Source organism: Scyliorhinus canicula, chromosome 4, assembly GCF_902713615.1.
Source record: "Scyliorhinus canicula chromosome 4, sScyCan1.1, whole genome shotgun sequence".
In the NCBI taxonomy this organism is placed as follows: Eukaryota; Metazoa; Chordata; class Chondrichthyes; order Carcharhiniformes; family Scyliorhinidae; genus Scyliorhinus; species Scyliorhinus canicula.
Genome location: NC_052149.1, coordinates 199671492 through 199698780, shown reverse-complemented (window position 1 = coordinate 199698780; position 27289 = coordinate 199671492). Strand labels below are relative to the sequence as shown.

Genomic DNA, 27289 nt, shown 5'->3' with positions numbered 1-27289 from the left:
ATCATCTAATCAAAAATCCATCTAGAGGGGTGTGCATTTAGGCTCTAACTTGTTATGAAGGTGTAGGTGGTCAAATTAATTTTCTTCCCCTTTCTCCTCCTACCACTCCTCAATCTGCCAGTGGAATGGCCAAAGAGACATTAAATCCTGCTTTTTATTCTCCCCCACCCCTGAATCTGTTAGGGGAGGTAAAATTATAAACATAGTTACCTCAGATAGCTTTTATACTTCCTGAGTTTCAACAACATTGCATGGATGGGTATTTCTCTCTCTAATGGTGCTATTCCTATCGACAAACCCTCATGTAGAGGATGATTCTTTCTTGTGGATGGCTGAATGAAAGTGAGATGCCACTGTTGGCTATGGCTGTGGCAGATCCAATCTTAGCGTGTAGACTATTCCATAATGAGGACATCAGCTGGTCGAGGTGATGGTAAACTTTGGCTCAAGCAGCTGTCCTCTCTTACTATCTCTCTGACTATTCTCCCTCAGTGGCTTTCCTTGTTGATCAGACAGTCTCGATGATGGATCACCGTTTTGATCACAATTAGACATCTACTTTCAGCACCTTGACATTAGTAGAGCAGACCTTCATGAGGCATTGAGATGGTATTTGCAATGTTTCAATTGGGCCCCTGTATGAGTGGGTGCTGTAGCATAGCTATGAGCAGAGAATTTGTTTGGGTGGTCCTGCGTTTGACGTGTCTCATCCAGTTTGGCTGGTTGACATTGTGTGTGTCAGCTGTGGCTTGCGGCATTCTCATCTCTGAATCTCAAAGTTCCAGGTTCAAGTCCCACTCCAGAGTTTGAGCACGGAACCCAAGTGTGACACTCCAATGCATTACTGAGAGAGCATTGCATTGTCAGAGGTGTATTCATTCCATTGAGATGTTAAATGAAGTCCCGATCTGACTGCTTGGGTGAATTTAAAAGATTCCATGACATTATTTTCAAGAAGAACAGGGGAATGGGTGAGTTATCCCTACTCCAAATTTACATCTCGATAGACATCACAAAAAACAGATTATCTTTTCATTATGTTGAGAATGGTTCATGTTTTAGTATGTAATAGTTTTAGGCCTGTGGAAAATGGGATAAATGCAGTTAAAGCAAGAGTGGAGCATGTTACAGTTAAAAGGTTGGGACCATGTTCCTTAAGAGGTTAACAGTTAGAAAGGTAAGATAATTAAAATACTGGCGCCTTGGTGATTGCCAGAACACATTAAAAAAAATGGCAGTACAGAATGTACTCCTGTTTGGTTAATACAGTCAAAATAGAAGAAATGGGGTTATGAAATAGAAAGTAGGTTTACTAAATTGGAGAAATTGTAAATGAGGGATAATTAGCTTAAAGGTGGGTTCGTGAATAGCAGAGAGCAGACTACATTGATATGAAAATGGCTGGAGCTTAGGAAGGCTCTTTGGTTTCAAATTATATGGGTGTTTGCTGGGAGAGGTTCTTAGTTGCAGTTTGGACTTCCTGTGGTTTGTTGCTCCCCTGAGTGAAGTTAGCCAAAGTAAATGACAGACAGACCTGCACCGTAAGGAGAGTAAATCACTAACTTCATCATTGACCGTGCGCAAGGTGGGTGAGGCTTAATCGCAGTTTGAATCTTGTGAAGGAATATTGCCTAGTTTGAAGTTAGTGGGAAAATCCACATTGGGCCTCACAGTGCCTTATTATAGAAGAAATAACTAGCAGATTAGCTTGGAATTATTACAAAGGTAACCAGAAGGAAACCATCAAGAGAGGAGAAATTAATGTGTTACTTCTGAGGAGAATTCTGCAGAGGACTGTGGCATATATAGGGATGGTCTCTACACTTCAAGGTGTTGGATTTGACACAATGATGTGGGTTGGTAGAGGGCTTTGGTCTTCCTAGTGCTCATGGTTCATAGTGTCAACTATTTGTTGTAGTTCTGTTTGAGCGCTAACGTGTCTGTTGTCAGCATACTGTAGTGCAGTTACAGAAATGTTTGGTGTCTTGGTTTTGGTCTTCAGCTGGTTGAGGTTGAAGAATTTGCCATCAGTGTGATTAAGTTATTATCATACCTGTGTGTGTGTGTGTGTGTGTGTGGGGTGTGGGGGGGGGAGAGAAGGTCAGTAGTTACTTGCAACTTTGCCGTAAGAAAGATTGAGAATAGAGTTGGTGCAAGGGCAACATGTTTGTTGTCTGTTTTGACAGGGAAGGGCCTGTGGTGGAGCCAGTGCAGAATACTATTATTTATACAGAGATAAAAACAAACTACTGTGGATGCTGGAATCTGAAACAAAACAAAATGCTGGACAATCTCAGCAGGTTTGATAGCATCTGTGGAAAGAGAAGGGAGCTAGCGTCTCGAGTCTGGATGTCACTTTGTCAAAGCTCTTGTGTTCATATAGTCATGTAGGAGACGTACAATGCTTATGTGATCCATATGGCTGTAGCACCATCCAAAGGGTAGCTTGATTCACCTGAGTCAGAAACTTCTATGGGATTGAAGAAAACCATGAACAAATATCTTGCTCCTGTGCACTTTTCCTGAAGTTAATGTCCCATAACTATCATGTTGATTGTTCCTCTGGGTCAGAAGCCACACTGTGACTTTGGAAGGACCTCCTTTGCAACTGCCAAGAGGTGATTAAGAATTAGCCTAGTTAAATTTTGGACAACAATTGAGAGCAATACTTTGCCCCATTTTGACTTGTGCCCTTAGTTGAAGATTGTGATCATCATGGTGTCTCAATGGTCACTTGAAATTCTTCATTTGGCCAGCTTGTTTCAGTATTTCCACAGAGATGCTGTAAGGTTCATAAGCTCTGTTGTTTTCCCTCTGGTTGAGCTATCACTTTGTTGAGCATCAGATCATTGTCTGGCTCACTTCTGCTGGTTAAGTTGTGGTGGTTGTCACGCAGGTGCATGTCCACAGTGTTTTGAGTACATAGCTCTATATGGAATGCTCTCTCCAGCAGGTGTTGATGCTGTTCATGTCTTTGAGGAGAAACTTGCCATGTTTGGATATTAATGTGTTAGTCCTTTTGAAGTCCCGAAAGACGTGCTGTTAGGTGAATTGGACATTCTGAATTCTCTCTGTGTACCCGAACAGTTGCCGGACTAGGGTCTTTTCACAGTAACTTCATTGCAGTGTTGATGTAAGCCTACTTGTGACATAATAAAGATTATTATTGATACGGGTCTCTTGCAGAAGGAAATGTGTCGTAAATGTCAGTAAGGAGTTTAATTTCCTCAGCCTTCCCTATCCACCATATTTGTTCTTCAAACCTCGGTTCATCCTTGAACTTTATCTTTGGCTGTTTTTTAAAAATAATTTTGAGTGCCCAATTATGTTGCTTCCAATTAATGAGCAATACAGTGTGGCCAATGCACCTAATCTGCACATCTTTGGGTTGTGGGGGTGAAACCCACACAGACACGAGGAGAATGTGCAAACTCCACACAGACAGTTGCTTGGGGCGGGATCAAACCCGGGTCCTCAGCGCTGTAGGCAGCAGTGCTAACCACTGCACCACCGTGCTGCCTGAGCTTTGGCTGTTTGATGAGGAAGCTTCTTCTTTGTAGAGTTAGACCTGGTTGCCAGGTTTGCAGGTTAAGTTTGTGTTTTTAAAAAATAAATTTAGAGTACCCAATTTCTTTCCAATTAAGGGTGGCCAGTCCACCTAACCTGCACATTTTTGGGTTGTGGGGGCGAAATCCATGCAGGCACAGGGAGAATGTGCAAACTCCACACGGTCAGTGACCCAGGCCGGGATCGAACCCGGGTCCTCAGCACCATAGACAGCAGTGCTAACCACTGCGCCACCGTACTGCCCAATTGTTAAGTTTGTTTATTCTGCATTGCTCTCATCAAACCAATCTTGTTGACCTTTAGTCATGTATCCAAGGATTTATTGTATGAGTGATAATAAATTTTAATTATTGTTAGTCATCTTGGATGTTAAGGAATGGTGTAAGGACACCTACAAGAGAGGAGTAAATTGTATATTTCCCAAATCCTTTAAAAATTGTGAACCATTGCTGAGTGCCAATTTGAATCAATGGATTGCAGAATAAGAGATGACTTACTGACCCATGTGGTGAAATGATGTCTTCTTTTAAAACTTGCTGGAAAACTAAAATAAATGAAGCTAATTTCAGTCAGCAATGTATTTTCTTTTTAAATTCGCTGATTCCGGTGACTCTTTATTGCTCCACTTCTTAAATGAGTTGTGAACCATTCACTGCCAGATCAGGCTGGACCATGAAAAGCACCATCTGATCCCGCTCTCGTTTGACAATATTGCTCACTATGCTAGGATCAAGCCATCTTCTGAAACCATTCGCGTCTCTCTTCCACTTTCATCCCAAACATCAAGTGCTAGAAATGCATGGATTTCTTGTCATTGAGCTGAAGATTTTTCATTTAGCTGAGTCTGCCACTGTTGCCCCTATGTTCTCCTCGCCCACTGTCCAAATTTCCTTTACAATTCTCACCCTGAACTCACAACCTTCTCTGGTTTCCCTCCTATCATCCAGTGTTCTCTCTTTGAGCTCAGTTTCTCTGTGAGACTCTCCTAGTGGATGAACCAGGGCCAATTAGAGACCAGAAACAGGACCGGGAACAAAGAAATAGCACAGAGATTAAACAAATACTTCAGGGTGAAATTTTAACTCATTCAAAACCTGTCCACTTGCACAGAATTGGGCCTCTTCTTAATCTGGCAGAAGAATACAAAAAGCATCCCGGAAATAGTGGAGAAGTAAGGATCTAGTGAGAATGAGGAATTTAAATAAATTAATATTTGTAAATGGATAGGATTGGAAAAATGAATGGGACGAAAAGCTGACAAATCATAGAATCCCTACAGTGCAGAAGGAGCCCATTCAGCCATTGAGTCTGCACAGACTACCTAAGCCCAATCCCCCACCCTATCCCTACCAACCTTTTTATGGAAACTAAGGGGCAATTTAGCATGGCCAACCTACCTAGCTTGCTCACCTTTGGACTGTGGGAGAAAACGGGAGCACCTGGTGGAAACCCAAGCAGACACAGGGAGGATGTGCAAAGTCCACACGCACAGACACCCAATTGAACCGGGTCCCTGGCGCTGTGAGGCAGAAGTGCTAACCACTGTGCCACAGTGCTGCCCTTGAGCCTCACAAGAGGTAGCTACAGAGTTAGTGGATGCATTTGTTCTTTTTTTATCAAACAATTTTATTGAGGTATTTTTCGGCATTGTAAACAGTTACAGATAACAACAAAAAACCCCCAAAAAAGGCAAAAATGTGCAAACATCAACGTAAAATCAATACTTCAATCGAACCATACTGCACAGGCCTGCTCCTCTCCCATCGACACTACCCGCCTATTTATCCGTCCTACTCTACTCTAACCTCCCCCACCCCCCCCACCTTGCTGACGTTCACTCTCCCGCGAAGAAGTGGATGAATGGTTGCCACCTTCGGCGAACCCCAGTACAGATCCCCTCAAGGCGAACTTAATTTTTTCCATACCCAGAAAACTTGACATGTCTGAAAGCCATAGCTCGGTCTTCGGGGGTTTTGAGTCCCTCCATACCAGCACTATTAGTCGCCGGGCTATCAGGGAAGCAAAGGCCAGAACATCGGCCTCTTTCTCGCCCTGGACTCCCGGGTCTTCCGAAACCCCAAAAATTGCCACCCCTGGACTCATCACTACCCTTGTTTTTAGCACCTGGGACATGATCCCCGCAAATCCCTCCCAGTACCCCCCTAAGCTTAGGACATGCCCAAAACATGTGAAGTGGTTTGCTAGTCCTCCCCCGCATTTAGCGCACTTATCCTCAACCGCAAAGAATTTTCTCATCCGAGCTACCGTCATGTGGCCCCGGTGAACGACCTTAAGCGGCTGGGTCACTGTCTGTGCGGAGTCTGCACGTCCTCCCCCTGTGTGCGTGGGTTTCCTCCGGGTGCTCCGGTTTCCTCCCACAGTCCAAAGATGTGCGGGTTAGGTGGATTGGCTATGCTAAATTGCCCGTAGTGTCCTAAAAAGTAAAGGTTGGGGGGGGGGGGGGGTTGTTGGGTTACGGGTATAGGGTGGATACGTGGGTTTGAGTAGGGTGATCATTGTTCGGCACAACATTGAGGGCCGAAGGGCCTGTTCTGTGCTGTACTGTTCTATGTTCTATGTTCTAAACTGAATCGGGCCGAGCCTGGCACATGTTGCGGTTAAGTTTACCCTACTCGGGGCTTCTGCCCACAGCCCGTCCTCCATCTCCCCGCCAAGCTCCTCCTCCCATTTGAGTTTCAGTTCCTCCGTCTGGGACTCTTCCCCCTTCATGAGCACCTTATAAATATCTGAGACTCTACCCTCTCCTCCTTCTCGCCTAGAGTCTATTCTGTCTTGGATCCCTATTGGCGGCAGGCGTGGGAAGGATGGGACCTGTCTGCGGACAAAGTCCCGCATCTGTAAGTACCTGAAGTCATTTACCCTTACCAGACCAAATTTCTCCTCCAAGCCCCTCAAACTCGCAAAGCTCCCCTCCAGGAACATATCGTCCACCCTCCTCACCCCCGCCATGTTCGAAACCCCCATCCATGTTCCCCGGGGAAAATCGATGGTTATCACATATTGGAGCCCAGACAGACGCACCCACCTCCCCTACATGCCTCCTCCACTGGCCCCATATCCGCAGTGCCACCCCCCACTACTGGGCTGGTGGAGTACCTGGCCGGCGACAGCAGTAGGGGAGCAGTGACCAGGGCTGCCAAACTGGTGCCCCTGCACGAAGCCGCCTCCACCCGCTCCCAGATAGACCCTGTACCCACCATCCACTTCCTTATCATGGCTATGTTAGCCGCCCGGTAGTAGTTGATCAGACTCGGCAATGCCAGCCCTCCCTCGCTGCTGCTCCTCTCAAGCATCGTCTTCTTCACCCGCGTGGATTTTCCCGCCCAGACAAAGCTCATGATGATTTTGCCAGTCCTTTTGAAGAAGGACTGTGGGATAAAGATTGGGAGGCACTGGAAGATGAACAGGAATCTAGGGAGGATTGTCATCTTTACAGTCTGCACCCTCCCCGCCAGTGACAGCGGGAGTGCATCCCATCTCCGCAACTCCCTCTTAATTTGTTCCACCACTCTGGTCAAATTTAACTTGTGCAATCTGCCCCAGTCTCGTGCCACCTGTATCCCCAAGTACCGGAAACTTTCCTCAACCAGCCCAAATGGCAGCTCCTTCAGTCTATTCTCCTGGCCCCTTGCCTGCATCACAAACATCTCACTCTTGGCCATATTTAATTGGTACCCTGAAAACCGGCCGAATGTCCTCAGTGTTTCCAGTATATTTTCCATCCCGGCCAGTGTGTCCAACACGTACAGGAGCAGGTCGTCCGCATAGAGAGAGACTCTATGTTCCACCCCTCCCCTGGTCATTCCCTTCCATCCCTTTGCAGCTCTCAACGCAATCGCCAACGGCTCTATGGCCAGCGCAAACAGCAACGGGGAGAGTGGGCATCCCTGTTTGGTCCCGCGATGTAGTCTGAAATAATCTGCCACTACCCTGTTCGTCCTAACGCTAGCTTTTGGGGCCTGGTACAGTAGTCTGACCCAATTCACCAGTCCCTCCCCGAACCCAAACCGTCCGAGCACCTCCCACAGATAGCCCCACTCCACCCGATCGAAGGCCTTCTCAGCGCCCATTACCACCACTACCTCCACCTCCTTGCCCGTCGGGGGCATCATGATCACATTAAGCAATCTTCTCAAGTTAGCTGTCAGCTGCCTCCCTTTCACAAACCCTGTCTGATCGTCCCCAATCACCTCCGGTATTCACCTCCGGTCCTCAATTCTAATCGCCAGGACCTTTGCCAGGAGCTTGGCATCCACATTGATCATAGTTTCATAGAATTTACAGTGCAGAAGGAGGCCATTCAGCCCATCGAGTCTGCACCGGCTCTTGGAAAGAGCCAGGGAGATTGGCCTGTATGACCTGCAGGATTCCGGGTCCTTGTCCCACTTCAGTATCAGCGAGATAGTGGCTTGCGACATCGGCGGCGGCAGGGTCCCTCTGTCTCTTGCCTCATTAAAAACCCTCGTCAAGACCGGTCCCACTAAGTCCGAGAACTTCTTGTAAAACTCTACTGGGTATCCATCCGGCCCCGGGGCTTTCCCCGACTGCATGGCCTTTAGGCCCCCCCAATACCTCCTCCACTCTAATCGGGGCCCCCAGCCCGTCCACTAGTCCCCCGCCTACTTTGGGAATGTTAGCCCATCCAGGAACCTTTTCATCTCCTCCGGCTCTTCTGGGGGTTCTGAAGTATACAGCCTACTATAGAAGTCCCGGAATACCTTATTCAGTCCTGCCGGGTCCTCCACTCTGCTCCCCTCCCCATCAATCACTCTACTTATTTCCCTGGCCGCCTCCCTCTTCCTGAGTTGCTGCGCTAGCAATCTGCTGGCCTTCTCCCCATGCTCATACACCACTCCCCTCACCTTTCTCAGTTGTTCCATGGCCCTACTCGTGGATAGCACCCCCAGTTCCGCCTGTAATCTCCATCTCTCCCTGAGTAGGTCCTCCCCCGGGGACCCCGCATGCTCCTCGTCTATCCAATACATTTCCCTAACCAATCTGTCCATTTCTGCTATGTCCGCCCTGACCCTGTGAGCCTGAATTGAGATCAGCTCCCCCTCACTACTGCCTTCAGCGCCTCCCACAGGATCGCTGCTGAAACCTCCCCCGTATCATTCACCTGCAAGTAATTTTGCATACACTTCCGAAGTCTCTCACATATCCCCGCCTCTGACAACAATCCTACGTCTAACCTCCATTGCGGGCATTGGTGATTCGCCCCCCCCGACCTGCAGGTCCACCCAGTGCGGGGCATGGTCCGAGATAGTGATTGCCGAATATCCCGTATTCTTTACCTCCCCTACACAAAGAAATCAATCCTAGAGTATGCTTTATGAACATGTGAGTAAAACGAGTAGCCCCTTCCTGTTGGCTGTCTGGCTCTCCATGGGTCCACTGCCCCCATTTGCTCCATGAACCCCTTTCAGCTCCCTTGCCATTGCTGGGAGTCTACCCGTTCTGGGACACGACCGGTCCAGCCCCGGGTCAAGGACCGTATTAAAGTCCCCCCCCCATTATCAACCTGCGTGAGTCCAGGTCCGGGATCTTCCCCAGCACTCTCTTGATAAAGTCCACGTCGTCCCATTTCGGAGCATATATGTTCACCAGCACCACTCTTCTCCCCTCCAGTTTGCCCCTTACCATCAGGAATCTGCCCCCCCTATCTGTGGCTATGCCCTCCGCCTCAAATTGAACCCGCTTATTGATCATAATTGCTACCCCCTGGACTTAGAATCCAACCCCGAGTGGAAGACCTGGCTGATCCAGCCCTTTCTTAGCCTAGTCTGGTCAGACACTTTCGGATGTGTCTCCTGCAACATAATTACGTCCGCCTTCAGAGCCCGCAAATGTGCGAACACACGTGCCCTTTTAACTGGCCCATTTAGTCCCCTGACATTCCAGGTGATCAACTGGTTGGGGGGCACAACCCCCCCCCCCCCCCCCCCCCCCCCCCGCCCCACGCCAGTCAGCCATAACCTTTCTCGGGCCTGCCCCCGGCCCGTGTGCCGCACCATTCTTGGCTGTCCTCTTGGCCGCCTCCACCCCCGACCTCCTTTCCATTACCTACTTCAGATCTCTCCCACGTCAGCAGAATAACACCCCCCCCCCCCCCCCCCCCCCCCCCCCCCAGCAACATCCCCCGGTAGCCCCACCCCTGCCATCCATTGGCTGTATTCCCCCCCCCCCCCCCCCCCCGACTCCCTTGACTAGCCAATCTGCTAGCCCGGTGACTCATCACTCCGGCGCACATTGTCCCATTCCCATTGTTTCCCCGACCTCATCCCAACTCCCCAGCACACCATCCGCCCTCCAACCCACTGGAGCAATCTCACTAACACAGGAAGGTCAAACAAAATGTAAACCTCAAACAGCACCACGAGGCTGCTCCCGGTGCAATACAGATCCCGCCGCGTACACAGAACAGTGTTAACCCACGTCCCTTTCCGAGCATTCATAAAATAACCCCGCAATACCCCAGTACCCATACAACACCCACCCGAAACAAACCATAAACATAAATGAAACGAACGCCCTCAACCCACGTCTTTAATCCCCATTGCTGACCGGCCACCCCTTTGTTGCAATACCGGATCCAGTGCACTCAGCGAGCCCAACAAAAGGTACCCACCACAGCAGAAAGACCCAGAAAAAGACAATAAAAGCAACAATAACAGGAAAAAGACCATACGAAGGGGGGGGGGGGGGGGGGGGGGGGAGGAGGAGGGAAAATGTTAGAATCAATTATTAGGGGTGCAGTGACAGGGTACGTAGTTACCACAGTTAGGTATGGTGACTGGGTTCCATCTTTGGGGAAGTCAGTTCAACTGCCGGCCCAATTTGCAGTTTAGGCACTTCTAAGGCAACAGCAGCAGAATTTTAGCAGCGTCACGGAGGCACCATCAGTAGGAGCGTAACAGTGCCACAGCAAAGGTGATGTTAATGGAGATGTCAGTCTACATGACATGGTTGCAATTATATGCTTTCAACTTGGGAGACTTGAGCACTGCAATTTAATAAGGCCTCACGTGGCCGGTGGCTCAGGCCTCCTGCTGTGAAACTGCCTCTTTTCAATTTCCGGGCTCCTGACGAAGCTGGGGGCCCTTTCGCCATCTGAAAAATAACAATCTAATTCCAGAAGAGGGGCTCATTGTCCCATTTTAGCGTCCTCTTTGTTACCTGCAGTTGGGATACTGCCTCCAGGAAACGTGCATGGAGGTGGGAATATGACCGGGAACACCATCACAACCTCCTCCGCATTCTGACTGCAATGAAAAAAAAGTATTTTTATTGAGATTTTCAATCTTTGACGTAAGCCTCATCGAAACAAACAGAAAAGGAAGCCTCATCAGCATCAATGTACAACAGGCATAGCACAAAACTGGACCCATTCCAGGCATGGGAAAAATAAGACCAGATGAATCAGGGAAGAAATCCCTAACATGTTCCCTCCACAGATACAGGACCCGTCTACACCAAAACAGGATACAGGCATCAACACAGACCTACATTATTCCCATAGCCTCAAGAAAAACAGTAACAAGAGGGGGAAACAAATCCTGAGGATCACAGAGCTAAGGGAGAAATCCACTAACACTCCCGCACAATTAAACTCCTCCTTGGGCCTAGGACAGAACAGATATCCATTGCATAACAACAGGCACCACCAGCCCAAGAAAATCTCAGACTTCAAATCTCAACCCAAGTTCTCCCATAAAAAAAATAAGAAGAAAGTAAGAAAAGGAGCCAGGAACAAAAATCTGAGCCATCAGATCTCCATCTCCCGAGTCCCCGAATGGAGCAAACCACCAGCAATAAAACATCTCCAAAGAGCATAACAAGATATCATGGAGGCCAAGGTGAGAAGGGATGTAGTCAGGTCACAATCGATAAAAGGAAGGAACCCCACTCTAAAGAGAAGGGGCCGTCGGGGCAAATCCTCTCTCTCTCTCCCCCCCCCCCAAAAAAAGGGGAGCGCCCCGGGAGGTAGGGCCGGCCCTGTCGCCCCCCCCCCCCCTCAGAACCAGGGAACCCACCCCAACAATCAGGACTATTCAAAAAGCGAAGGATTGGGGCTAACTAGCGACAACATAAGTCCGTGCTTGAACACCAAGACCGCCGTCGAACATTACCGCAATGGGGTCAGGAGAAATACCAGTACAAGGAGTGGGACACATGGAGCAATGCCCCGCGATCCCTTCGAGCAAAGAAATAACAAAAATTATCAGACCTAATCACTTGGATAACAAAACCTCTCGGGTCACTGCCTGAAGTATTACAATAGCTGTTTGCAATTTTTTTTAAAATGCTCATGGAGTGTGGGCTTCACTGGCTGGGCCTGCATGTGTTTCCTATCCCTAACTGCCCTTGAAGGCGATTGTGAGCTACCTCCTTGAATTGCTTACCTACACCCACAGTGCAGTTAGGAAGGGAGTTCCTGAATTTTGACCCAGCGATGGTGAAGTTAAAGCGACATATTTCCAAGTCAGGATGGTGTGTGGCTTGGAGGGGAACTAGCAGGTTGCGCTGTTCCCATGTGTCCTCTGCCCTCGTCCTTCTAGATGATCGAGGTTGCGGGTTTGGCAGGTGCTGTTGAAGGAACCTTGGTGAGTTGCTGCTGTGCATTTTGTACATGGTACCCACTGCTGTCACTGTGCGTCAGTGGAGGAAGGAGTGAATGATTCCCTGGATGGACTGGCAATCAAATGGGATGCTTTGTCCTGCATGGTGTCAAGCTTCTTGCGTGTTGCATGCTTCTGGGAGTCAGCAGATGAGTTAAGCGTCACATGATTTCTAGCCTTGACCTGCTATTGTAGCCACAGTATTTATACAACTGGTCCAATTTAGATTCTGACCAATGGTAAACCCCCCCCCCCCACCAAGGATGTTTTCAGAGGAGGATTCAACAATGGTAATGCCATTCAATGTCATAGGGAGGTGGTTAGGTTCTGTCCTTGTTTTAGCTGGTCATTGTCTAGCAGTTGTGTGGCGCAAATGTTACTTGTCACTTACCAGCCTGGATATTGTCCAGAACTTGCTGCATATGTGTTGAGACTGTTTTGGTATCAGAGGAGTCACAAATGGTGCTGAACATCCCCACTTCTGACCTTATGATGGATGAAAGATCACTGATGAAGCAGCTGAAGATTGTTCAGTGCTTAGGACACTGCCCTGAGAAATTCCTTCAGTGATGTCCTAGGACTGAGACGATTGACCTCCAGAACCACCAACTTTTATGCTAGGTATCTATTCCTAATTTTCATTTGACTCCAGTTTTGCTCGGACCCCTTGATGCCATACTCAGTCAAATGCTGTCTTGGTATCAAAAGTTTCACCTCACCTCTGGTATTCAGCTCTTTTTATGGGCACAGTGAGTAGCACTGTTGCTTCACAGTGCCAGGGTCCCTGGTTCGATTCCCAGCTTGGGTCACCGTCTCTGCAGAGTCTGCACGTTCTCCCTGTGTTTGCGTGAGTTTCCTCCCGGGTGCTCCGGTTTCCTCCTGAAAGACGTGCTGTTAGGTGAAATGGACATTCTGAATTCTCCTTCTGTGTACCCGAACAGGTGCCAGAATGTGGCGACGATGGGGCTTTCCACAGTAACTTAATTGCAGTGTTAATGTAAAACTTCTTGTGACAATAAGGATTATTATTATTAATGTTTGAACCAATGAGGTCAGGCAGAATGTAAACTGACTGTCTGTGAGCAGGTAACTGAAATGAAATTAAATGAAAATTGCTTATTGTCACAAGTAGGCTTCAAATGAAGTTACTGTGAAAAGCCCCTAGTTGCCACATTCCAGCGCCTGTTCGGGGAGGCTGGTACGGGAATTGAACCGTGCTGCTGGCCTGCCTCGGTCTGCTTTAAAAGCCAGCTATTTAGCCCAGTGTGCTAAACCAGCCCCTGCTGAGTGCATGCTGCTAGATAGCGCTGTTGATGACCCCTTCAATCACTTTGCTGATGATTGAGAGTAGACTGATAAGTTGTGCAAGATTTGTCCTGCTTTTCATGAACAATGGGGCAATTTTCCATTTTGCTGTGTAGATGCTAGTGTTAGTAGTTGTATTGGTTGACAGGCATTGCAGCTAGTTCTGTAGTGTAAGTCTTCAGTACTATTGCTAGAACATTGCCAGGGCCATTGCCTTTGCCATATCCAGTGCAGACAGCTATTTCTTGAATTCAATTGGATGAAGACCAGCATTTGTGATGCTGGGGACCTTGGGATGAGGCCGAGATGGTGATCCATCCGGCACTTCTGGCTGAATATAGTTACAAATGCTCCAGCCTTGTCTTTCGCACTAATTAATAATAATCGTTATTAGTATGACAAGTAGGCTGACATTAACACTGCAATGAAGTTACTTGAAATCCAGGGGCCTTTATCCTTCTTTTCCAGCAGACCCAGTAGCTGCCACTGTTGATCAATCGGTTCGGCCAGCAGCTCAAGAGGGCAGGACCTCTTCACCAGTGAAGGGTGGAAATATCATTTGGCCCTTGTTTAACAGCTCCATAATGCCTTGTGGCTGCTGGGCAGGTTGGTGTGGAGCATGTCGACTCCACGTCAACTTTACTTGGGGGAGGGGGGTTGTTTGTTTCCTTTCCCCCATCCTCTGATATCATTCAGCCTATTTTGTGAAAAACAAGAGTGTTTCCTACTTTCACAACTGAAATGTCTGGCGGTCGTCTATGACCCCTAATGCTAGACTCCCCACCCAGCAGTTAATAGTGTGACCCTTGCTAATTTTGTATTGTTCCATCCCCCTTAATCATTGAAGCCAACCATTACTATGACTGACATTGGTTAACTCAGTGCTGACTCGGGTTTAAATCTGGGAGCCCCTGGTACAGCCACCAGCTTACTTCTCCAATAGGCGAGCCACCGGTTGCGGCTTCAAGTGAATGGTTATAAATAACAGTATTGGGATTTTTATAGAGTACCAGAGTGTCTCAAACCATTTCAGACAATTTTTTTTGAAGTGCAGTGTTCTTGCATTGTATGACTTTGAAAACTTCATGATGTATAGATTAAACATACATAGTGATGGAGCACAGCTGCAGTTCAATGCTGTTGTTGTAACATTAAGGTATTTGGGACTGTGAGGGTTAATGTGGGACTGGGGAAACAATGGCATCAACATTATAATGTCGAGAATCACATGGGAGTTGTAGCACGTAGCGACTCTGATAGAAATTGGCATGAAGATAGCACCTAGGCAGGTCTATAGACCATAGAACATAGAACGATACAGCGCAGTACAGGCCCTTCGGCCCTCGATGTTGCACCGACATGGAAAAAAAAACTAAAGAAAAACTAAAGGCCATCTAACCTACACTATGCCCTTATCATCCATATGCTTATCCAATAAACTTTTAAATGCCCTCAATGTTGGCGAGTTCACTACTGTTGCAGGTAGGGCATTCCACGGCCTCACCACTCTTTGCGTAAAAAACCCACCTCTGACCTCTGTCCTATATCTATTACCCCTCAATTTAAGGCTATGTCCCCTCGTGCTAGCCACCCCCATCCGCGGGAGAAGGCTCTCGCTGTCCACCCTATCTAACCCTCTGTATATTCTGTACATGTGTACATAATTATGTATTATTAAGATATCTCCTCATAAATTTCAAGTTAGGCACAGGAACCAGTGTGACAGTCCTGTCGGATCAGGAACCATGGTGAAAAGACCCTTGGCAATGGATGACATGCACACCACTTCATCGTCCTGAAGGAATCCAACCACTGATCATAGGTATGATTCAAGAGCCACTCCTACATGGCAACACGCAAATAATCGAAATTCTGTATGTTATCCAAAATCAACACTTTTCTCTCCTGAGCAGAGATGTCTGTATTCCCCTCAACCTCCTCAAAATGGCAGAAGACATCCAAACAGCCGCTATATTGAATTGGAGACTCCTGAGAAGTCCACCATTACTGATGATCTCAATGGGACTTTAGTTTGGAATTTTCCTTACTCTTTGCAGAGGCAGGTTTCCAGCTTCTTTGCAGATGGCAGAAAATACTCTTCTTCAGTCAGACCAGCCAAACTGTCAGATGAGCAACAACACACTTAAAACAGAAGATACAGAGAAGGGGCAGTAGCAGAAAGTTAAACCTGAACTTCAGAGTCAGACAGTTGCTGTCATAGGACCTGTTTAAACTGCAGCAGTAAATCTGGAGCTTCAAGCTCACATGTACAACATGAAGTCGATCTTGGAGCAGAGAGGAGCAACCACCAACTCACCAAGAAAAAATTACAGAGAGGCACATGAAGAAACAACGCAACATTCGGAACCAAACTGCAGATTGAGCTGAAGGATGAGGAACATCCAAACATAAGGCAGGGAAACCCTCAACTTCTAGGAAGAACATAACGGACCCCACTAAGTAGGAAAAGAACAGAGCAAACATTCCATCCGGAAGGTGAGGGAAAAGCCCATGGTATCCGACCAAGGATGACAGAGGTTTGTCGAGTATGATCCAGTTAAATGTCAGAGCAGGCTCGAGGGACACTTCTGTTCCTATTCTCCGAAAGAAAAATACAACTCTAAGGAGTGCAAGGAGCAAACCAGATATTGACACCCAGGTACTTGAAATACAAACTATTACAAACCGAAATCCAGAAAAACAAAGTCAGCTCAAAGTAGTTGAGACGACCCCTCCTCCTCCTCTTCCAAATGTGAAAAGAATGCCTGGAAGAGTCACTCTTCAGGCCATCTGAATCTGTGAAGTCACGAGGGCTGGATATCCCCCTCCCCCCCCCCCATGTTTCCCAGCAGTGGACACAACTCGCCATTGTCTGCCAGTGGGATCTTCCAGACTCGCTGATGTCCAGTGTTTTTCCGGCAGGGAACCTGGCACAGGAGGATTGCATTCAGTGGGACTGGAAAATCCTGCTTGTGGGTAAGGTTGGAGAATCCTGCCCGGGTGTGGGGGGTTGGCTGGTGGTGATGTGTGTTTTTCAGACTAGTTAAGGGTTAATGTGCAACTGGGGAAACAGCACCACCCACACTATGAAGTAGAGAGTCACGTAGGAGTAGTAATGTGTGTTAGTAAGTCTGGTACAAGCTGACATGAAGATAGCACCGAGTCAAGGGCAGCATGGTAGCGCAGCGGTTAAGCACTGCTGCCTCATGGTGCCGAAGACCCAGGTTCGATCCCGGCCCCGGGTCACTGGGTACTCTAAATTTAAGTAAAAAAGCACTAAGTCGGGATGGTATCCTGTATGTATATAAATAGTTGTGTTAGTAATAAACATGTTATTGTACAACAATACATGCTTCTAGACCTCTTCATGAGATTGTTGTGTTATGCTGCTTCATGTAGCATAAGCTGCTTTCTTGATGTATGCTTTGACAAAGGAGGCTCCAGACTAAGAAATGAGTTCAACGTGTTTATTGAACTATTAACACAGTTCTTAAATGTGTTTGACTCTCTGCTAATCTAACTGTAGTAACTCAGTCTATCTTTACCAGCCTGCTCTAAGCCACGTGCTGTGTGTGATGCTGTTGATCAACACTGGTGCACTCTCTCGATGTCTGACTGTTGAAAGAGGAAGAGCATGTGTGCCCTGTCCTTTTTATATGGATTGTGAAGTGCCCCTTGTGGTAATGCCACGTCTGGGTGTCCTGATTACCCATTGGTTGTGTCCTGTTGTAATGACCCATTGGCTGTATGTCTGCATGTCATGACATCTCTGGTGCTCCCTCTAATGGTTACTTAGTTGTAGTGTATTTACATTAATAACCCCTTGTGTATTTACAGTGATGTATATCACCACAGAGATAACATGCAACCTTACAACAGTTACAAGCTGCATAACTGAGCAATAAACTTGGAATGTCCAAGAGAGATCCTGACATTGCTTGTAACACTAGCAGGAAATCAGGTTTATCAAAGGGTGAGGGGGAAATTAAACAGGAAACTATCCCCACCGTCAGGGATTTTCAAGCAATAAAATTAAGAGTGACACTGGAAGGTGCTGGGGAGCAGTTACACATCTGCCCTCTCAGCCAGGGAAGAATAATGGCAAAAGGAATCCGCCAGACAGTGGGGAATGAAAGTGGTGGAATTTAATGCAAATGTTAAAATGAAGTTGACAGAAGTAAACAGAAGTTTTGATAATGCTATAATAAAAGCGAAATACTATGGATGCTGGAAATCTGAAATAAAACAAATTGCTGGAAATACTCAGCAGATCTGGCAACATTTTTGGAGAGTTGATGTTTTGAATCAAATATGGGACACGATTCTCCGACCCCCATGCCGGGTGGGAGAATCGCGGGAGTGCCGGGCGATTCATGCCACGCCGCCCTGACACCCGCACGCGATTCCCCCCCCCCCCCAAAATGGCGTGTCGCGTTTTACGACAGGCCGCTCGGAGAATTGGCGCTCGCCGTTTCCTTTTTTAAAAATAATTTTAGAGTACCCAATTATTTTTTCCAATTAAGGGGCAATTTAGCGTGGCCAATCCACCTACCCTGCACATCTTTGGGTTGTGGGGGTGAAACCCACGCAGACACGGGGAGACTGTGAAAACTCCTCACGGAGAGTGACCCAGGGCCGGGATTCGAACCTGGGTCCTCAGCGCCGTAGGCAGCAATGCTAACCACTGTGCCACCGTGCCGCCCCACGCTCGCCGTTTCTAACGGTCGAGCAGCGATTCTCTGGCCCGGATGGGCCAAGTGGCCTGCCTAATCCGACCGGATCACGCCGGCGCCAACCACACCTGGTCGCTGCCGGTGTGAACAGCGCGCGACCACTGCGTGTGGGGCCTGTGGGGGGGGGAGGGGGGGCGGAGGATCGAGCACCAGGTGGGTTCTCAGGAGGGGTCTGGCCCGCGATCGGTGCCCACCAATCATCGGGCCGGCATCTCTAAAAGACGCACTCTTTTCCCTCCGCCGCCCCGCAAGATCAGTGCTCCATTCTTGCGTGGCGTCCGCGGGGAGGACGGCAACCGCGCATGGGTAGGTGACGTCATTTAGGCGCCGACGGCCGCGTCCTTCAGGCGGCGCCACTTTGACGCAAGCATCAAGGCCCTGCGTGCAAAATTGACGCGCCGCTGCTCCTAGCCCCTTGGGGGGGGTAGAATAGGGGGCGAGGAGCGGCCTCCGACGCCGGAGCGAAACACTCCAGTTTTCACTCCGGCGTTGGCACTTCGTCTCCCTTTGGGAGAATTGCGCCCATGACTCTTCAAATCTAGGTTACTGCCAGTTTCTGTGTGATTTTGTTTCTCCAGATATATTTGTGGGTTGGTTTCGGAAAGTGTTAAATATGCAGCTACAATACACTGATCTGATATAAGGGAGCGTGTTGCTATTCACATCACTAAATATTTATACTTTCATCCATGTTGTATTTGAGCTTTCACTGTTGGCACTTGCAGTACATCGGCTGCTTGAATACTAGCATTTAAGTTCTTCTTTGCCTAATGACTTTAATATCTTGGTTATTAAATTGATTTTTCTGAATGCCTGTTTTTTTGGAAGCTGTAACACTGCTGCCCTCTTCAAAGTTCTTCTGTAAATTCAACTTCTGCATGCTTTTATCCTCTTAAATACAATGAAAATCATTTTGAATGGACCTGAAAGGTGGAAAGTTTAAGCTCCTGGAATGGTGGGGTGGGTTTGGCCTATGATGAAAGATTGGGGAGACTCAACTTGGCCTGATTATCCAGGCTTGAAACGTTGGCTCCCTTCTCTCTCCACGATGCTGTCAGGCCTACTGAGATTGTCCAGTATTTTCTGTTTTTGTTTCAGATTCCAACATCCACTGTCGTTTGCTTTTATCTCTCGAGTTCAGAATGAGCGGTGATCTCATTGAAACCTACAAAATTAATGCAGGGCTCAGTAAAGTAGACAGAGGGAGGCAATTTTCCTTGGCTGGGAGAGTCAGAACCAGGGGTCACAGTCTTGGAATAAAGGGCAGACCAGTTAATCGTAGAATTTATGATGCAGAAGGAGGCCATTCGGCCCATCGTGTCTGCACCGGCTCTTGGAAAGAGCACCCCATTTAAGCCCACGCCTCCAACCTATCCCTGTAACCCAGCAACCCCACCCAACCTTTTTGGACACAAAAGGGCAATTTTTTTTAGCATGGCCAATCCATTGGACTGCGGGAGGAAACCGGAGCATCCGGAGGAAACCCACGCAGGCAGGGGAGAATGTGCAGACTCCGCGGGAATCGAACCTGGGGCTCTGGAGCTGTGAAGCAACTGTGCTAACCACTGTGGTGCCGTGCTCACGGTAGCACAGGCAGAGATCAGAATTTCTTCACTCAGAGGGTGGTGAATCTTTGAATTCTCTACACCAAAGGAATGATGAAGCTCAACCATTGAGCATGTTCAAGACATAGGGCGGAATTCTCCGCAAGGCCCGACGCCGTCGTGAAACCTGGAGAGGTTCACGACGGCGTCGGAAGCCTCTCCCGGACCCCTATTCTCCCCTACCCGGGGGAAGAGGCGGGCCGTACCGGGAAACTTGGCGGCCGGGTCTTGTCCCTGGCTTCAAGGCCCGGCGCGCCAAGAATGACGCCGCGGCAGCGCCTAATGACGTCAGCCGCGCATGCGCGGGTTGGACAGCTCAAACCCGCGCATGTGCGGTTGCCGTCTTTCCCCTCAGCCGCCCCGCAAGACGTGGCGGCTTGATCTTGCGGGGCGACGGAGGGGAAAGAGTGCGTCCCCTTGAGACGCCGGCCAGACGATTGGTGGGCACCGATCACGGGCCAGTCCCCTCCCGAGCACGGTCATGGTGCTCGATCCCCGATCCGCCCCCCCCTAGGCCCCACACTTACCTGGCACGCCATGTTCACGACGGCAGCGACCAGGTGTGGTTGCCACCGTCGTGAACAGGTCGGGAACGGCAGGCCGCTCGGCCCATCCGTGTTGGAGAATCGCGGGCTGCCGTGAAAAACGGCGGCCCGTATTTCTCCGAGCGGCGTGTCGGAAAACCGGACACGCCATTTTTGGGGGGGTGGGAGAATAGCGGGAGGTGTGGGAGCGGACCTCCTGCTATTCTCCCACCCATCGTGGTTGCTGAGAATCGCGGCCCAAGATCAACAGATTTCTAGAAAATAAAGGCATCAAGGGATGTGCGGATAGTGCAGGAAAATCTCATTTGAAGTAGGTAATCAACCGTGATCTAGTTAAATGTGGGGTAGGCACGAGGAGTCAAATGACCCATTCCTGCTCCAATATCCTATGTTCCTATGGTAGATAAGGCAATGTCCAATTTCTTATTTGTTCTCTTTTTCCAGGTGGTTTCAATTTCTGTGAGGTTCGATATGAATTACAGAGGTGCGTATAAATTTAATTGTTTAATATTCACTAGTGCTGATTTAAATTCTGGTTTCAGTCGGGAATAATGTTCAATTCATTGAATCCACCTCCTCCAAAGCTGCCCACTTATTTGAAATGAATGATGAAGTGAACCTCTGCTTCAATGTCTTTGGAAGGACACCTATGGATATATAAACTTTCTGTTCAATCTGCACATGTCTGCTCATTGCTCATGCTGGCTGTGTTTCCAGCCAAATAATTGCCAGTCCCATTTTGTGAGCGCTTTTTTCAAAGAAGACTTTAATTAAATTTAGATTATTTAAAAATTACAGGTGACCAGTGATTTAGAGAGCATTTGGTACTTTTTATTGCTATTTGGTGAACTTGGGATCCCATGCATTTTGGTTACATCTTTACTAACTTGCCATCCCTCTTTTGAAAATCCTGGGCATGATTTAACAACCATGTCCTGCCGGGATTGGGACAGGGCGGGGCTGGTAGATTCTGGGAGAAGCCTCTCCCGGGATTCCCGACGGTTGTTACACCTCGCAAGATCTAACCAGATCTCGCGAGGGGTCGAAATCTGGATCCCGCCCAAATTTGGCCGGCTCAAATGGCCACCCGGCATCTACTGATCTCGTCTCAGAGACCCCAGCCAGGCACTGTTTAGCACTGGTCTCCACCATCCAGGACCAGGTGGCACGGTACTTTGGGGGGCTGGGGGGCGGGGGGTCTCCCTGGCGATTGGAGGCCCCTGGATGCTTGGCCTCTGGGCAGGGTGGCAACCTGGTACTGCTGGTGCCACTCGGGCACCTTGGCAGGAATACTCCGGTTCTGCACTAACAAGTGACAATTAGATACATGTATCTCCACTCTCATACCAAGGTGACTGAGGTGGCTTCTAAGCCATTCTGTTGTATCAAAATTCAGGATGTACTTAAAGGTAAATGGTTATCCAACTCAAAAAGCTGTCTGGAAGGCAGACGTTTAAAAGACTCAGAGGATCTTTGCCATTTATTACTGAGGAACTAAATTCTGTAGATCATTCAAGAGAAGCTAAGAGTCTGATTACTTGGAAACACCTGGCTGGGGGACCGGAAAATCCAGCTCCTTGACTTTCAAATCGTAATTTGTCATCTCTCCACACTCCTATGCCAATCCAAGCATCTTTTCCCCTCTGTGCTGTATTTACTGTATTAATAACATTGGCTGTGAATTCTGTCACTGTAGTGCTCCGTTTTTCAGTGCTTTAGGTGGCGTTTTGCTGCCAAGACTGTGTGTACATTTTTTAAAAATTCATCCTTTTGTGATGTGGGCTTCGCTGGCTGGGCCAGCATTGCTGCTTAGTCCTAATTGACCTTGAACTGAGTGGCTTGCATGGCCATTTCAGTGGGGCAGTTAAGAGTCAATCATACTATATCTGTGAGTCTGGAGTCACACGTAGGCCAGACAGGGTAAGAACAGCAGATTTCCCTCCCTGAAGGACGTTAGTTCACCAGATGGGATTTGACGACAATCAGCAATGGTTTCATGGTCATCATATTTTTTAAATTCCAGATTTTTATTGAATTCAAATTTCACCATCTGCCTTGGTGCGATTCGAACCCGGGACTCCAGAGCATCATTCTGGATTATTAGTCCACTATGCCACAGCCTCCCCATACATCTGGTACCAGTTGTGCTGGACTCCATTTTGGCAAGGGCATTAGCGTGCACAGGAAGAAGGGGAGGCAGATTGTGACGCATTGTTGATTTGTATTAGGAGTACCATTTTGATGTTTTGTGCTTCAGATCATGCTCCCTCTTAATGTTGCACAGCTGAACACCTGTTCCCCCACCTCTGCAACACTACTACCTTAGCTGCTGCTTGATTTCCACTGGTTCTTGCTGTAATTGTGGAAGTTTTTAGTGCTTTTCATGTTATTTACAATTTCTGAATTCTACAAGGAATGATGTGGCACATGCTGAAGGACTTTGTCCTGACCTCCAGGATTCTGTAGAAAGTACCAACTCCTAGACATGGGAGTATGGGCGCAGTACTTTGTATTTCATTGGCCCATTGTGGTATGGGAAGAATGAGCAGAGGTGAAGTGGAGCAGGGCAAGCTGCTGGAAGAGGGAGGAAGCGGAGGGGAGAAAGGCTCTTAGCACAAGGTCACATCTGTCCAAAGTGTTCCGAGCAATCCTCCAAACTGAATCTCTGTGCGGAACTGTGTGTGAGATGTCTGTGCCTCACATCCTCGCTGAAATCATGCTCCAGTCACAACTGCAGCCTCCGAGCAGGGCAAGAATTGCTTGCGGCTGTGAAGGTAACAATGGTCACAAATATTTATGCATCTGGTTTCTTCCAGGTTGGAACAGATGATTCTTGCAACATCGCCGTGTTCACCGGTCAGTCACAGAAGGTTTTTGTTCCATGGGAAGCAAACTGAGCAATTGCTTGGATTTGTGTGCGTTACAGGCTTCTCCATGGTGCAGGGCAGCATGCAATTTGCGGGCACCACTTGCCAACTCTCAGGTGTAACAAGAATGAGCAACAGCCGCTCAAAGTCCGGCTGCTGTGTTGACCGCACTTAGCTTATCATGCAGGACAATGCTTAATATTCTGGCACCAGTCATCATGCCCTCATTCTGTTGTAGTCTGTTATACTGTCTGCATTTGAGCCATCATGGCAAAGCAGAGGATGACTACCGGGCGACACCACAAATCCGCAGCCCACATGGTTCATAGAATTATAGAATTTACAGTGCAGAAGGAGGCCATTCAGCCCATCGAGTCTGCACCAGCTCTTAGAAAGAGCACCCTACCCAAGGTCAACAACTCCACCCTATCCCCATAACCCAGTAACCCCACCCAACACTAAGGGCAATTTTGGACACTAAGGGCAATTTATCATGGCCAATCCACCTAACCTGCACATCTTTGGACTGTGGGAGGAAACCGGAGCACCCGGAGGAAACCCACGCACACACGGGGAGGATGTGCAGATTCCGCACAGACAGTGACCCAAGCCAGAATCGAACCTGGGACCCTGGAGCTGTGAAGCGATTGTGCTATCCACAAGGCTACCGTGCTGCCCCATGAACCCAGTGAGCAACCCAAACACACATGTAGGCACTGAACCTATGTTGGAACATAAAATGTGATTGAGCAGATCATTGGCTGGCTTAATCAATGCTTCTGCTGCCTCGGCCGCTGTGGAGGAGCTCTACACAATGGCGGTGTAGCCAGCGACACCCACATAACAAATATTTTTAAAATGAGGAAACTCCTCATGCCAATGAATTTCAATAACATTGTTTCTTTCTGTTTAAAATTATGTGTATTTTAGCTTTCCAGTGGTACAGCAATTTGCATTTGTGTGATCATTTGCTAGTTATTTTACATAAATAATCATAAATTATTTTAAAACTTTTCCCTCATTTAATTCTTAGAAATCATGCATCCAGTTGGCTGCAGTAACTCTGGCTGCTGTGAGCCTGAGAAGGAGGTGACCTTCAGTGCCGATGACGTGAGCAGCGATGACCAGTTTGACTTGTGTTCCTCTCAACCAGACAAACTTTATGGAAACAGCTACAAACCAATAAGCTGTGTAAAACAAGAATCATTGGAGGAGCCAAATTCTCAACTGAGTCTGGGAAGAAATGCAGAAGCTCAGAACGACCTGAAAAGAAGGAAAAATATTTTCCGAGCGGGGAAACGAGGAAGGCCATCAGGGACGACAAAAGCTGCTGGGTACAGAACCAGTACGGGCCGACCTTTGGGAACAACAAAGGCAGCTGGGTTTAAGACCAGCCCAGGCAGGCCCTTGGGCACTACCAAGGCAGCAGGATACCGGGTCAGCCCAGGAAGGCCCCCAGGTACCATGAAAACTCTCTCCCGCATTTCTGGTCTCGATTTCCCGCCATGTAGCAGTGCTGCTTTTAACTATTCCATGGTGCATAACAAAGCATTAAGTGGACCCACTGAAACCACAAATAGACAAATGGAACTGAATCAGTAAAGATCAGTAAAAATCTGCCTTGGTTTTGTTTGTCTACAGTCTGTTCTGTTTCTTGACAAAGTACAGTAACTTTCTATACAACATATTGATCTACACACCCATGATATAGGATTCATAGCCACTCTTTTAAGCAGTGTAGAAGATGTGGAATGCCAGTCCTAAAGTAAACACACCCATGGACCATTGTGTAAAATATTGTACTTGATGGGCATAATGTACTTTTCTTTTGTGGTGGTATGGTACGGTATTGCTTACAAAGATAAAGCTACAATATCTCCCTTGGAACGGTCTATTCATTAGGGCCTGGGTTCGTACATGATTTCCTTTGTTTTTCAGTAAATGCAGCCTTCTTGCATTTTTATGAGAGTGGGGACAGGGCAATTGTCCTACAGCTCATTGCAGTATGGATTAAACTTATCTTTTTTGGTCTGTTGCATGTAGAACTGCCATGATAACCCTACTAAATTTTTTATTGGTTATTTTATTAAATATTTAAACATCGATTGAAAAAAGTTAACGATTTCAGCGAATAGAGAAATTGTAATCCATGTGTGTAGATATTGGCTTTCAAGCTGCATTGGAGCTGCGAGGGTCTTTGAGTGCATGTGTACATTGGTTTTATTTTGACCCAAATTCTTTTAGTTAGCTTATTTTTGTTGCCATGGGCAGTTTTGTGAGCAGGATTGATGTTGGATTGCAAGAATACCTGAAGTTCAGCCCCAGAGCAGTGGTCAACCTTTGCAGACTATTTTATCAAGGGCATCTCATAGCTCAGGTTACTGTGGGAGGTGTGCAGAGCGGTACTTCATGAGAAATAATTATCTGACAGGTCTAAGTTACTGTTCTTGCAGGATGATATTTAATATGATATAGAATTGTGTGCCAGTTGACTTATACTTCAATTAGCTTACACAGAAATCTTGTCTTTTATTTGAAATAAATTTACCCATGGTTACAAACCACAGTGAAATTCCTCACATTTCTCTTCGGAATACTGCTTCAAACTAGTGTTTTTGGAATTCTGCTGTGTACTATATTTTAATACTCTTGGAATAGCTGTTCAGGAAGTCTAATGTAACTATGAATCTTCCAGGTGTAAGAATTGGATGGCGCACCAGTGGTTCTGTCTTTTTGTTAACAAGCTGTTGGACGGACTATTTAGATTTTGTTTAAAGTAAAGGTGAGTTGGCAATGGGCAGTAAATAGAAGAGGCAGCTACACAGGTTATTCTTCATTGCTGGAAGTTGCATTATAGTTGGAAGAAGAAAAGTAACTGCTCAAACAGAACAATATGCAGTTCTCAAGAGGTTTTTGCGGAGTATGATCTCGGGAAGCAAACCTGTTATTGAGTAGGTTTGACATTAATGAAGTAGCCCCATGTTCACATTCAATTGCCAAGGTGACCTTCTGCACAGCTGAGGCAAAAAGAAGACCAAATGTAAAGAGACTACTGCAGAACAAAAATAGTATTTTAAAACTAGAAATGCTGTAACTACTAAATCATTTGCAGAGATTGTTAGAAATAATATTCTTTAGTTTTAGTTAAAGATTTTCATATAGGCTCAGGTTTTAATGTAGACTGACAGAGGTTTGAGAAAGCAGAACACTGTAAAATGGTTGCTGTTATTCACTGGTCAAGGCACTTACACTAGAATTCATCTTAAAAGATAATCTTACACGATTGGAGTTCAGAAGATAGTTTCCATTAAGGTTCCAGTGTGGACCCTATCTTCCTGCGGGTGTTTGCCAATTTTCTGTGTTGGCTTTATTTGTTATGATGACATTGCACTACTATATTGTTTGGTCCAGTTTACATGGCCCTCTGAGAATGGCAGATTACTGGCGGAAGACATGTAATTCACGACCGCCACAAAACAGTTAAGTTGCTGTTTTCAAAATTGTGATAATTATTTAGTCACTTGTTGGGTTTGAACAAAACCAGGTGCAGTTTTTCAGTTCTCCAGTGGATTTAACTACCTTCTCCAAAGGCCTTCTCACAGAGTCACAGAGTAACACAGTACAGAAGTGGCCCTTCGGCCCATCAACAGGAAACAGATCTTTTTCCTACCCTCCTAACTGTACCGACTTTTACTTTAACCTTCTGTTCATTCATAGAAAGTTTTATATTTGATATGCTATTGGTCAATTAGAAAACATTGTTAAATGCTGCGTCAAAACAACTAAATTGATAAACTTAGTCAAGTGCAAACAAGAAAGCCTGCAGCAGAGACAAATCGCAGCTGTTAACATCCTGATTCTAACCCGTTCAGTAGTACAGGGGGCACTGCACCATGGTCACTGTGTTTTGTGAAATAAAAATCTGACTTGCATGGCATTCTGTATATGAAATGCACTTAAAAAAAGAAATAAATGCAATATAATATGAAACTTTTTTTGCAAAGCTATACAATATCTCTATCTCTCTCT

General features: G+C 47.1%; 1 protein-coding gene across 5 annotated transcripts in view; it reads left to right on the top strand.

The window, feature by feature from the left end:
* The window catches only part of c4h5orf24 (chromosome 4 C5orf24 homolog), a 43829-nt gene that overhangs the window by 5511 nt on the left and 11029 nt on the right, over positions 1–27289 (top strand). For 3 of the 5 annotated variants that reach the window (XR_005460486.1, XR_005460487.1, XM_038795860.1), the window contains exons 2-3: positions 20838–20877; positions 24294–24719. Coding sequence is in view for 3 of the 5 variants with exons in the window: in XM_038795860.1 (XP_038651788.1) it covers positions 20865–20877; positions 24294–24719 (439 nt within the window). In the remaining 2 variants the exon portion in view is untranslated. Of the gene's footprint in view, positions 1–15312; positions 15334–20837; positions 20878–24293; positions 25825–27289 lie in introns of those variants that run through there. The other 2 variants (XM_038795859.1, XM_038795858.1) reach the window with 2 other exon arrangements.